This window comes from Bos taurus, chromosome 2 (assembly GCF_002263795.3).
Source record: "Bos taurus isolate L1 Dominette 01449 registration number 42190680 breed Hereford chromosome 2, ARS-UCD2.0, whole genome shotgun sequence".
Classification (NCBI taxonomy): Eukaryota; Metazoa; Chordata; class Mammalia; order Artiodactyla; family Bovidae; genus Bos; species Bos taurus.
In genome coordinates, this window is record NC_037329.1 from 67702378 (window position 1) to 67716266 (window position 13889).

Sequence of the window (13889 nt, forward strand, 5' to 3'; positions counted from 1 at the left end):
TGATGAGTTTTTATGTATTTGGCGGGAGACTGGTGATCTCCCCGTCTTACTCCTCCACCATCTTCTCTGTGGTCCCTCCAGGAGTTTTCCCACTTACCAGCGTTTGTCTCAGGAAAACCCTGCCACATGCACAAGGAGACATTAATAAAGTAGTTCACAGACAACTTGTTTTAAAGAGCAAAAATTTGGAAAAACTCAAATATCAAAAAATAAATTTTTCTGTATTCATGCATACAATAAATTACCATATAGCAGTGAAAATAAACTATGTCTACAAGTATCAACATGAATTAATCTCAGAAGTAAATTATTGAGTGAAAATAGCAAATCTATCAGTATTATTCTCAGTACACATGCTGCAAAGGTTAAAAGTATATAACACTTAAAATCTATTTGAAATGAAGTTTGTTCTAAAAGTTTTATTCAAAGCTATTCAAACCGTTTAGCTGTCGATCATTTAGATTAACGTTATCAAAGTCCTGTGTCTATACTAAATGCCAAGATGACTTCCTATGTCAAGGTGATGCTACCCATGTAGTCCTATGTGGAGATGTTTTGTGAATTATTTTCCTACAACATAGGAATAAAGGTACTGTCTTGCCTGTAACTATGGTTATGTGAATGTGTATTCATTCTTGAGATTAAAAACAAGAAACTCAATGTTAACTGAGAACTAAAGAATTAAAAGTGACAGGGGCAGTTAGCACTTTGGTATTGACCAGACAGATGCTATTTAAATAAAAGGGAAATCAATATTTTCTATTTCTTTGCAGAGTAAAAGTGAGCAAATTACCGTGCGGCATCTGACATCAGGAAACTGGGAAGTGGTAAAGATCCTGGCGTATGATGAAACTACACAAAAAATGTGAGCGTTTTTGATTCTCTAGTCAAGTTGGAAGTCAGTGTTGTTAAATGCAATCCTATCTGCCAGATTTATTTTTGCTTACCATGGTCCTAATCCAAGTAGCCTGGCCATGTAAAAAACAACCTTTAAGACTCTCCTGCAGCTTCACCCAGAAAGATGCTTACACAGACACATTTGCACAGACACATGCATGCACACACACACAGAGTCACACTCAGAGAGATTGTGAGAGACCATAGAAAAAAATGTATGACAACATTTTAAGAAAAGAAGTTTCCCAAATGGATCAAAGCCCTGCTGTTGAATAATAGAAAAGCTCTTGCCTATTCTTTGGTAGTTGGAAAATTCAAGTGAAAACTCAGTGTTGCAAAAATTGATTGGTGCCTGAGGTTTGTGTTGTTTTTTTTTCATGGGCAGTTACTTTCTGAGCACCGAGTCATCTCCCAGAGGGAGGCAGCTGTACAGGTAAGCAGTGTGAGAGGACCTTCCTGCACAGGTTGGTTACTCAGGGGCCATCCACACAGCATAATCATAGGATGGAAAGATCTGAAGTTGCGTTTTTGGTATGACTAGGAGAGAGCCAACTCAGTATGACAAAACCTCATCTCTAGACCATTGTGAGCCTAAAGGTTTGCAACTGGAGTGGAGACCATCTTATTCCTCCTTTATTTTTCCCTCACTTGTTTTTATCTTTTCAAAATATCTTTTTTTTTTTTTTTGAGGCTTGCGTCTCTGAATGACACATACCACTAGCATTTCCTTATTTCCCAAATAGCTTTTCATTCTGCTATGCCTCATTTAAAGTTTTCAGTATATGAGGCCTTCCCTGATCAAACCAGTCGATCCTAAAGGAAATCAATCCTAAATATTCATTGATTCTGAAGCCGAAGCTCCAATACTTTGGCCACCTGATGTGAAAAACTGATTCACTAGAAAAGACCCTGATGCTGGGAAAGTTTCAAGTCAGGAGGAGAAGGGGATAACAGAGGATCAGATGGTTGGATGGCATCACCAACTCGATGGACATAAGTTTGAACAAGCTCTGGGCAGGATGGTGGACAAGGAAGCTTGGCATGCTGCAGTCCATGGGATCAAAAAGAGTTGGACAGGACTGAGCAGCAGAACTGAACTGAATTGGTGTCTCAGATGGTAAAGAATCTACCTGCAATGAAGGATACCCAGGTTCGATCCCTGGGTTAGGAAGATCCCCTAGAGAAGGGAATAGCTACCCATTCCATATGCTTGCCTGGAGTATCCCATGGACAGAGGAGCCTGGTGGGCTATAGTCCACGGGGTTGCAAAGAGTCAGAAATGACTGAAGGACTAAGCACATATGCAATACTGTACACATGTGATTTATCCCTGAACAAATTAAAGCATTGTGGACATTTAGTAGAGTAGATCAAGTGGCAGTTTTTCTCTCCCCACTCTCAGAATGTGTAAAATCCATAGATTGCTATTTAAGCCAGCCATGGCCCTTGCTTACTAAAATAGAGCTGTGGATGGGGACTATTTTCATCTCTCCAATTTTCCCAGAGGAAAAGCTATATTCATAAAAGGGTTTAAGGTCATACCTATTTAGTATTAAAAATGCCTCCTCACTCAGAAAGCTTTCACCAGGGCTTCCCAAGAATGACTTTCATTTTTGTCTGGCAAGCAACTTATTAATTCTAGACTTCATATATCCTTTCTAATTTCTGTTTCACAGATCCATTTTTAAAGTGTCAAAACTGCCATGGCATATTCTCAGTGGAAATTCATCATGTTTGAAGCAGTGTCACCAGTGATTCTTACCAAGTAGCCTAGACTTTCCTTTGAGAGCAAAAATGCATGTTTCAAGTACCCTTACTCACTCTAATTCACTCACACACTCTTATTTATGCATAAATCACTGTCATCTGAAGTGAGCTGCTCCTCGTTTTAATCACATATCGCAATATGTCATTTTCACATTCTTTGTTTTTCTCTCTTAGAGTCTGGAACACATGTTTTCAATTCTAATGACTTCCAAAGGAAGAACAGCTATTTATTTAAAGAGACTGATTCTAATTTTAGCTTAGACATCTTGATTAAAGTATTGGTCACTTTCTAGTTTTGGTTACCTAAAACTTATCTTTCTTAAAACTTATGTTGTGGTTAATATTGGCAGTCAAGAATAATCCTTTAGAGAGATAGAAATACTTGACTGATATTTTATTTCCCCCATTTTGTAAAACTCTTAAAGAAAAATGAGTGTCAGAAAATTAGATTTGGCTAAGTTCAGCTAATGGAGCTGCCTCATCCTCTTCTCCTTTTATTAGCCTAAAAATGTGATTTGAGTAATAATGAGTTCTTAGATTTGTGTGCTTGTCCTATGGGCTTCTCAGACAGTAAAGAATCTGCCTTCAATGCAGGAGATTTGGGATGGATTCCTGGGTCAAGAAGATCCCCTTTGAAGGAAATGGCAACCTCCTCCAGTATTCCTACCTGGAGAATTTCATGGACAGAGAAGCCTAGCAGGCTACAATCCATGGGGTCACAAAGAGTCGAACATGACTGAACAAGTAACACGCTTATGGGTTTCCGAGGTGGGACTAGTGGTACGGAACCTGCCTGCCAATGTAGGACATGTAAGAGACACGGATTTGATCCCTGCATCGGGAAGATCCCCCGGAGAAGGGCATGGCAACCGACTCCAGTATTCTTGCCTGGAGAATCCCCATGGACAGACAGCCTGAAGGGCTATAGGCCACGGGGTCACAAAAAGCTGTACATGACTGAAGCAAATGAGGACACACACATCTCTAGTGACTGAGGCAAAGCAGTACAACAGTCAATATATCTATGGCCTACACTACTGTAGAAGACTGGGTTATAATGAAAATTTACAACCAATAAATCTTTCTTTAAATGGCTCATCAAGTGCCAGTTGACTTGACTATAGATAATGTTAGTGTTTAACCCAAAAAACTCAATCATTGTCTTGTCCAGGTCCATAAAAATATTAATTGGTTGATTTAATCTATGGGATTAACAGAATCAGAATTGCTACCATATTCAGTGTCATAATTTTGTCTCAAAGTTTGCTTTTCTTTATTTTTAGTAATTTCATAATCTAAATAATGAGAAAATACAAATATAAATTTTTAGGGAACTTGGATCTGAAAAATTATATGACAGAGTAGAGAGAGAAAAGTTAAATTCTGTGTGTGACTGCCACACATTCATAGTCTCTTGGTGGCAATAGTTGTGCAATATTGTGACTGAAATAAACCATATACTTGAAAACTGGCTAAAATGGTAAATGTTGTTTTACCACAGTTTAAAAGAAAAAAAAAAAGGCTATGATTTATCATAAGGATGAAACTAGCTAATGCGTTTAAGTGCCTATTATATTGATCACTTTGGGTGTAAAGGAAAATTTGGGTTTATAATGAACCCAAAATGTTTCAAGTGTGAAGTTATGACTTCGTGAAGTATAGTATACTATGTGTTTTATTCCAAAATGAAACTGAGAATATTTTGTCCAGCCAAGTTTTAAAAAATGTATCATTAGCAGTGTTTTTGTCTAGCAGCACAGATAATTTATGATTATTCATAATTTATTAGTTCTCTCAACTAATATTATTGCTAGTAACTATGCTTGTCTGTGTGGGTAATTTCTTTTTAGACTTTACAAAAAAATATCTATAAAAATATAACTAAGAATAAGTTATATTGAGTCCTGGGAAAGTCAGTTTCTTTAAGGCATATATAACTATATACATGCTACATATGTATATGTGTTTGTAATTTTAATTTTTTTACTGAGAATAAAAATGTGTATGTCATAACATTAGTAATGGAAATTGACTTTGCATTTTTATGATAAGTGATAATTTATGAGGAACTTCAATGTAAGTAATACTGTAACTTCTTTATGTTAATATTAAAATAATGATACCACACATTTAAGTACATGGAACAGTAGTATTTCTCACTTTCTTCTTCTTTCCCCAGTGCTTCTACTGAAGGCTTATTGAATCGTCAATGCATTTCATGTAATTTTATGAAAGAACAATGCACATATTTTGATGCCAGTTTTAGTCCCATGAATCAACATTTCTTATTACTCTGTAAAGGTAATAGTTGATTTCTGTTAAAGTTTATTTTATCAATTTTGTTTGATCAGTATCTATTACTATCAGTAGTAATGATTACCCTCGATCTATGATTTTATATTCCTTGTTTACACAAGTTTTTGTTAAAAAGTAATAAATAAGGGTTTTTGTGATATAAATTTTATCCATTACTTTATTTAAAAGACAAAAATTGGGAGTAAGTCAGTATATATACAGGTACATGATCAATACGTGCTATTTTATATGAATATTTTTAAAAAGTGATAAACATTTACATTAGCAAAATCATCCTAGAATAATAAACTAATTTACCTAGACTTTAGGAAAAGCAATACTTGTTGAAATAATGGCTTTGTTGTTAAGAAATGGCTTTGTTGTTAATTCTTTGGGTCTAGCCTCCTTAAATTTTGAGAAAGTGTGTTCACCCCAGTTATTTCTTCTATATGATAATAGTATGCTAAGTCTTACCTAGTGGTATAGTATGTCTAGGTTATACTAGTAGGAATCATTGTACCTTTAATAGGATACTCTGATGAAATGGGAGATATCCTCTTATAATGCAATGGATTGAGTGTTACAGCTTTAGCTGGTATCTTGTGCAGTCCTGTTTTAAGATACCATGAGGAATAGACCAATACTTGCTCTTTTTCATTATTTTTTTTCTCTTGACACCTTAATTAATCAAAAAAGAGAAGTACTTGTTTGATGACACCAGAGAAAAACCATTAGCCTCCAAATAGAGTTCATTAGAGCAGTGAAGTTTCAAGATAACATCTTATAGTTACACCTGAATTGTCCAGTGTATTTGAAATAATATTCCAGTTAATATATTTTTAAATTAATATAAGATTAGCTCTGAAATTTAATTTGTCTTGTGGATGGAATATTTCTAATATGCATGCATTCTTTCTTTCTTGGCTGAGTGGTAAATAGAATTTAATCTTGGATGAGAGGGTAAAAGGTCACAGGTTTGGGAATCAACTGACAGATCAGTGACTATTCTATTAAAGACTAGAGAAAAAGACAGTAGGGTGCATTAGATTGGCTAAAACCATAGAAATACTGATGTATATGGCATTTTAGAGAAGGGAGGATCTTAGCAATAATCTTGTAAATAGTTTATTTCCCCATATGTTTTTACTTTTCTGAATACAATATGCATAGAAAGGAGTGAAATCTAATAATCTGATTTCTATTTCATTATGTTTTAACTATGAAATGCTTACATGTGGAAAAAAAGAATTCTGTCATCTAGCCTTCCAACAGTTATTATTTAGATGTCTTTAAAATGTTTCTACATATATTTCTAAAATCCAGGTCCAGGGGTTCCAGTGGTCAGCCTACATAGCACAGACAACCCAGCAAGTAAGTACATGAACACAACAATGCAGAATCATGGTTGGCATCAGTCTTTGATATGATCTTATTCATTCTGAGTTTTGTACTCTATAGAACCTTCTTCAAAGGAGCCCTCAGATTGGGGAAAGAGGCATAGGTACCATCAATATGACATTGTGTGTGTAAGAGAAATAATAAAGCAAATAGGTCGGGCTGCCTTATAATTGGAGTTGGATCTTATCAATGTATGCCCGAAATGGGGTATCTCCTGTATCTAAATTGACTGAGGAGTGATTGATGAAGTTCATTTAGGTACGTTTCAGTCTATTGACCCATTAGGGCTCTGGTTTATTCTTTCTTGAACCTCATGCAGACTATTTCTCCAGATCAACACACTTATTTTAGAAAAAAAATATGAAAAATATATTGTTTCATATATTTTATATCCTATTTATTTTAGTTATCCATGACTAGTTTTACATATTCATTTATGTTTTTATATATTTATTAAATTGTCCATTATCTATTGAGTGAAGACTTTATTAGGATATATGGCAGAGACTGGGTGTTCATTGCTAGTGAGATGTGGTCAATGTATTTAAGAACTTTAACAGAAAAGAGTATAAGCACAAACACGATTGAGCTGATCTGAAAACTGAATAGCCAAATTACTTCCTGACTCTTTTTTTCCTTATTTTCATCTATCCTTCTTTTCCTTCTTTCATTTAAAATTTTTATTTAATCAATACCCTCATGCTGTAATGATTTATCATAGACTATTATAATCTATTGTGAAACTTAGTCTCTCAGTCATGTCTGATTCTTTGCAACCCCATGGACTATACGGTATATAGCCTGGAATTCTCCAGGCCAGAATACTGGAGTGGGTAGCCTTTCCCTTCTCCAGGGGATCTTCCCAACCCAGGGATCGAACTCACGTCTCCCACGTTGCAGGTGAATTCTTTACCAGCTGAGCCACAAGGGAAGCCCAAGAATACTGGAATGGGTAGCCTACCCCTTCTCCAGCGGATCTTCCTAACCCAGGAATCGAACCTGGGTCTCCTGTGTTGCAGGTGGATTCTTTACCAACTGAGCTCTTGATTATAGGGAATCCCATAATCTATTGTAATTGAGGCTTATATTTATTAACACATTTACTCCTCAGAACACCCCTGATATTGTTAATTGCATCACCCGCTTTTATAGATGAGGAAATTGAGTCCCAAAAAGGTTAAAAAACTTGGAGAGAGTCACTCTAATATAATAGATAGCACAGGTGGGAATCAAATAAGACATGCTGACTCCAGAATAGGGTTTATGATCATCACTGTAAAGCTTATTATATTGTTTTTGTCTCTCTCATGACATCAGTTCAGTTCAGTTCAGTCGCTCAGTTGTGTCCAACTCTGCGACCCCATGAACTGCAGCACACCAGGCTTCCCTGTCCATCACCAACTCCTGGAGTTCACTCAAACTCATGTCCATCGAGTCAGTGATGCCATCCACCCATCTCATCCTCTGTCGTCCCCTTCTCCTCCTGCCCCCAATCCTTCCCAGCATCAGAGTCTTTTCCAATGAGTCAACTCTTCGTTCACATGAGGTGGCCAAAGTATTGGAGTTTCAGCTTTAGCATCAGTTCTTAGGTATGAATCTTACTTAAATGCTTTGACTTAAAGGAGAGATAATATAAAAATGTAATGCTGAAGGACAAATACAATTTTTAGAGGACAGAGGAAGAGTATTTACACTTTTCAAATATCACCATATGGAGACATCCAGCCTCAATGAAAAAGACAAAACTTCTAAATAGCGAATGGAGTTTTGTGTGATTTTGGAAATCATTTAGCACATCTTCTGGTTTCTACTTATCAGTGTAAATCCTAAAAAGATTATGGTAAGCATATTAAATCTGTTGAATATTAACACTGAGAGCAACAATAATGATAATAAGGGCAATATATTTGATAAAATGGAAAGAAGATTGAATTTCACAGATATAAAAATTAGTGTATAAAGTGAGTCTGTCACATATCTTTTGTGGGTATAATCTCATAGAATCTATTTCCTTGTAAAAAAACTAGCAAATGAATTTTCTGTGAGGATGAGCTATATTTACAACATAGGAATTACTTGATAAATAACTATTTGTGTTACATTGCATATTCTGCCAAAATGATAACTTTTTTAAAATTTCCAACCTGAATTTAATTAATTATATCCTATTGTTAAAAGTGGATGTTGTTGTCTAATAACTTTTGTTACAAATTGTGACACACTTTTGTCTCAGGCAAATCTTTCATATTTTCTCATTTATAATTCTGTTAGTCTCAAGATCAAGAAAATAAATGGACTGTAAACAGTGATCAGGTTCTTAATTTTATTTTCTAAAGACAACTATTTATTTATATAAAATTTAAATTTGATTGTAATTAAGTTTTTGGGTTAATGGATCTTCAGGTTAATCTTTATTAAACTAAGTGAAAAGTTAGAGGCTCAGTTAAGTCTGACTCTTTTCAACCCCATGGACTGTAACTCACCAGGCTCCTCTGTCCATTCTCCAGGCAAGAATACTGGAGGGGGTAGCCATTCCCTTCTCCAAGGGATCTTCCCAACCCAGGGATGGAACCTAGGTCTCCTGTATTGCAGGCAAATTCTTTACCATCTGAGTCACCAGGGAAGCCCCTGCTAAATGAATGAATTAGTCATAACTCATTTGGGGACCACGAGAAGTACAATAAAGCATCAAAAGTATATTGAAAAAATGAAAATAAAAAACAAATGTGAAAACCCTTTAAACTCACCGGTTATCCAAAGATGCAAAGTAAAACACTACCAAATATTTTTTTCCTAACAAATTAATAATATCAAAAAATTTACATTGCTAATGAGGCTCTTATAACTTGCTGGTAGAAATATAAATTACAGTAAATCTTTTGGAAAAAAATAGCCATAAGCATTAAATCTTTTGTATCTATTTACCCTATATTTTTCTTTTTTATTGGTTTACACTGAAAAGATAATTCTAAATAGAGAAAATTACAGATGTACTACTGATAATAGTGAAAAAAAAAACACAAATAATGAAAGGTGGGATTTGTAAATAAACTTTAATGGCGTATTAATTTGTGTTCTGAATATCTTTCATTAGTCTTTTCAGAGCCACTCTTAACTGTTTTTTCTCTCCCATGGTCTCTACCCAAGAAAGATGTTGTTTTGATGACTTAAGTTCTGCAGCTATTTACTGCCAATTGGATTCAGCTAACGCAAATCCTACAGGTGACTGAAGAGAGGCAGAAAAGTGACTTTGGAGTCTGTATTTCTCCAGCATTATCCCTGTGGAGTTACCCAGGCTGCTGTGACTGTTGGGTGAAAGTCACGGTGGGTCTTTCATGCAACCATCTCCAAGTAACTGCTCTCTCTGACCTACACACCAAACCACTGTCATGAGCCTGGGTTGTGGTACTATCCCTTATGATCCCTGTGCCATTTTCCTATATTTATAAATGGTCCTTTATTAAAATTTCATCAAATTGTTCTAATAAAGTTGCCATTAGTTCCCCACTAGGATTAAAAATAAAAATATGTTTTTAAAAGTCAATTATTCAAAACTGTTTAAGTTATATTTCTAAATGATTGTGCAATTCAAATACTTATGCCACTTTAAAAAAAGTACTTAAAAATGCATATAAAAATTCTGGAAGACAACATTTGCAAACAGTAAAAAGTCTTGCATTTATGTGGCAGCCTTTCAGGTGATTTTTTTGTTCTCTTTTCTTGAGTACTTTCCTAATTTTCTACAATGAACATATATTACCTTTAAAATGAAAAAGAAACCCTTCATTAACATGTTCAGTGACTTGGAAAATGTATAAATATGCAACATTTTACTTAGTATTTCAAAAGTCCTTTGTCTTATATTTCTATGATTCTTTTCCTCTTTTATATTTTCATTTTTCCCCTTAATTATTCATTTATGCTTTATTTCTTTTACTTTAATTTACTTTTAGTCTCTTTCCTTTCTTCTTTTCTCTATATTGTATATCTTTCTTCTCATCCCTCCTTATACTTCCTTTCAACTTTCTTATCTCTCCCTCTTTTCCTTCTTCCCAATTTTCTGTTCTCACTTTATCCTCTTTTCTTCCTCAATCCCACAATTATATCATGTCTTAATAGTGTCTTCTCTTTATAAAGTTTCACAAAACTTTGTATGAAATATGTTTTCTGAAAATATCATGAAAAAATTGTTTGCTTTTGAAAATGACTTTATTATCTTCTGTATTTTTTCCTTAAATAGAATTTTATTTCTCTGTGACCATGGATTGATTTTTTCCCATGAGCAGATAAATATCCTTTGATTTAGAAGTAAAATTTTCAGCTACCTCTTATCTCATATAATTTAATTTTTCCTGTTCATTTTTGGTAATAAAAAAGAACCATGATAAATTATTCATATATTACACTCATATCAATACCTCTAACTCATTTAGTCAACTAATCATTTTAATACAATAAACATATTTTCCACTTTAAAAATCCTTATCCAATAAGATGACTTCTAGTTAAAGGTGTAAAGGAAAAATTTAACAGTCTGTAAAAACTGCTGCTTATGTAGTTAACAAATATCAGATGATTTCTTTTGAATCCAAAATGATTGCTTTTATCTATGATTAGGTTTATTAAGTGCATTTTTATGACAGGTCTTAAACATTATAAATTCTGAATCCTTAATGAAAGTATATAAAGTTGAAATGTTCACACTTTAAATTTTATAATTGAGTGTTTGGGATAGATTCCTTGAAAATATACTATTATTTAAAAATCAGAAATTTCTTATATTAAGTCGATAGAAGAAATCTCTGGAATCAGCTAATTTCCCAAATTCGTATTATAGAAAGTGATACTTATTTACAGGAGAGGTGGTTTGATGTGTCTGGAATTCACGCAGAATTCTCAGTCCAAAGCAAGAATCAGAAAATGTAATGCTTGTAATAGAATAAAATAATTTCTCTGGTAGAAGTGTGCACCTTTCAAAAAAAAGGGGGGTGGAAATCAGTGGAAAGCATTTCTGGAAGAAAGAATGTGAATGCACAATCATGACACATGAAATATTTACATTTGCAAGATAAAAATTGTTCAATGTGGCTGGAACAAAACATTTAAGATAAAAACAAAAGATATAGGCTACAGGGCAGGCTGGAGCCAGATCATGAAAGCCTTATGTTTCATTCTAAGGAAATTGTATTTAACAATAAAGTATCAATGATAAGCCATTGACAATCAAAAATAAATATTCTTACCTGGCCACAGAGTACATGGAAGTAAACGTGGCCTCTTAGCCAAAAGACAGAAAATAAAATAAAATAAAATAATTTTTTTTTAAAAGCTGTGTAAAATACATGAAATAACACCTTTCAAACGTGGGACAGTAGTCATGATAGGGTCCTGATTCCTGAATGAAAGGAAACCAATGAGATTAATGTGGCAATTGCCCTGGCTTTCCGGCCAGAGTTATTTTCTGAAATCCAGTGTAATGAGGAAGAATGAAATAAGTGTATAAGAGTACCTCAGAAACAATGGAGACAGAAATTAAACTCTGAAGGGTTGAAGCTTTTGGAATGTTGGGAGGGTAGATAACACTGGAACAGATTCCCTGGAGGCAGAGAAAGAACACCAGGAATCTGCATAGAGCTGTGGGGGATCATCTGTTGCTGAAAATACCTCGCTGAGTATGCATAGGAAGATACTTTGTGCTTGGGAAAGCTAGAACTCACACAATGCTGGGGTATATTAAAGTTCCAACTAATCAGAACACTGGAATGTTTAGAAGAGATCCCAGAAGAGTCATGCCTTTTGTAGTATAGCTTAACAAGTCATAGAACAAGGGTCATTCAAACTCACACTAAATAAAATATTTTTAAAAGCTTTTAAATAATTAAGCTGACCTCCAAATAGCTTAAACATCTGCTATAACAAAGACCAACAATTTATAAAAGAACAGAACAATGTTTAGAACTCAACAATATAAATATCACAATGATTAGAATCCAATAAAACATTACTGGTTATGTAAAGAAGCTAATAAATGTAACTAGCTAGAAAAAAGAAAGCCAGTGAATTGAGACAGATTCAGATATGATGAAAATTATGGAATCCCCTGATGAGTACAATAAATGGGCAATTATAAAAATATTGAATGATATTAATAAAAAATGAATGTAGTGATAAAATAAATAGAATATATTTTAAGTTTAAATATATGAAATTAAAACTTTACAGAAAAATATTGCAAGCAAATTAAACACTGCAGAACAAAATATTAGTGAGTTTGAAACATTATCTATAGAAACTTCAAGACAGAGAAAAATGATGAAAGAAATGAACAGAGCCTAGTTAACTTAGGCTAATATCCATATCTATAATATTTTAAACTCAGAATGGAAAAATATATTTGATGAAATAACATCCAAATCCAAATCTGATGAAAAATATGAAATTGCTCAGCAACCCTCAAGCAGGATACAAAATTAAAAAGACATCCACACATGATATACATAGTAAGAAAGCCAAGAATGACTGCAGACTTCTTATCAGAAAAAAAGAATGGAGAAAAATCTTTTGAATACCAATGGAAAGCAAAAATAAAACAAAACCAACCTAGAAAAACAAACTTTGAAAATATCCTTCAAAAGTAAAGCCAAAATAAAGAATCAAGAAGAATAGAAACCAAGAATCTTTTGTCATCAGACTTGCATCTTTAAATAACACAAAGATCAAAGAGGAATTTACTTATTAGAAAAATAATTGGAAAATATTTGAGCCAAATGAAAATGAAAACACAACTAATCTGAATTTAGGGATACTTAAAATCCCCTGGATAAGGAAATGGCCACCCACTCCAGTTTTCTTGCCTGGGAAATACCATGGACAGAGGAGCCTAACAGGCAAGAGTCCATGCAAGTCACAGAGTTGGACACAACTAAACAAGAACAAAAACATCGTGATTAGAAACAGGTTTATGTCTCTAAATTCTTATTTTATAAAAAAGGGAAATCTTTAAAATCAATCATCTAAGAGTCTGCCTTAAAAAACTAGAAAAAGAAGAGCTAAAGAATAGAAAGTAAGTGGAAGGAAGGAAATTATACAGTCAGAGTGGAAATAAATGATATAGCAAATGGATTGACAGTAAACAAAACATATAAAAACTAAAAGATTTCTTAGAAGAATAAGTAAAATTGATAATATTTTAGATAAAGCCATAAAAGGGAAAGTGCACCATCATTTTCACTAATGAAATAGACGATGTTAATAACAGCTTCTACAAATGTTTGATGTAGATGATAGTAATGGAATGTTATAAGTAGTTTTAATGGTAGTAAATTTGACATCTTAGAAAATGGGTAAATTTCTTAAAAGAAAAATTGCTAACCACTCAAAGAATATGTATAATATATAAATATCCCATTATCTATTAAAATTTTTAATTCACAGTTAGTACTCTTCCCATAGAGAAGGAAATGGCAACCCACTCCAATATTCTTACCTGGAGAATCCCATGGACAGAGAAGAAGACTGGCAGGCTACAGGCC

The 13889-nt window shown here is 33.8% G+C and overlaps 1 protein-coding gene across 3 annotated transcripts in view; it reads left to right on the forward strand.

The window, feature by feature from the left end:
- Nucleotides 1-13889, forward strand: part of DPP10 (dipeptidyl peptidase like 10) — a 1635137-nt gene that overhangs the window by 1579336 nt on the left and 41912 nt on the right. For all 3 annotated transcript variants that reach the window (NM_001435101.1, NM_001078070.3, NM_001435102.1), the window contains exons 14-17: nucleotides 774-865; nucleotides 1283-1330; nucleotides 4844-4965; nucleotides 6283-6330. In NM_001435101.1, coding sequence (NP_001422030.1) covers nucleotides 774-865; nucleotides 1283-1330; nucleotides 4844-4965; nucleotides 6283-6330 — 310 coding nt within the window. The remainder of the gene's footprint in view (nucleotides 1-773; nucleotides 866-1282; nucleotides 1331-4843; nucleotides 4966-6282; nucleotides 6331-13889) is intronic.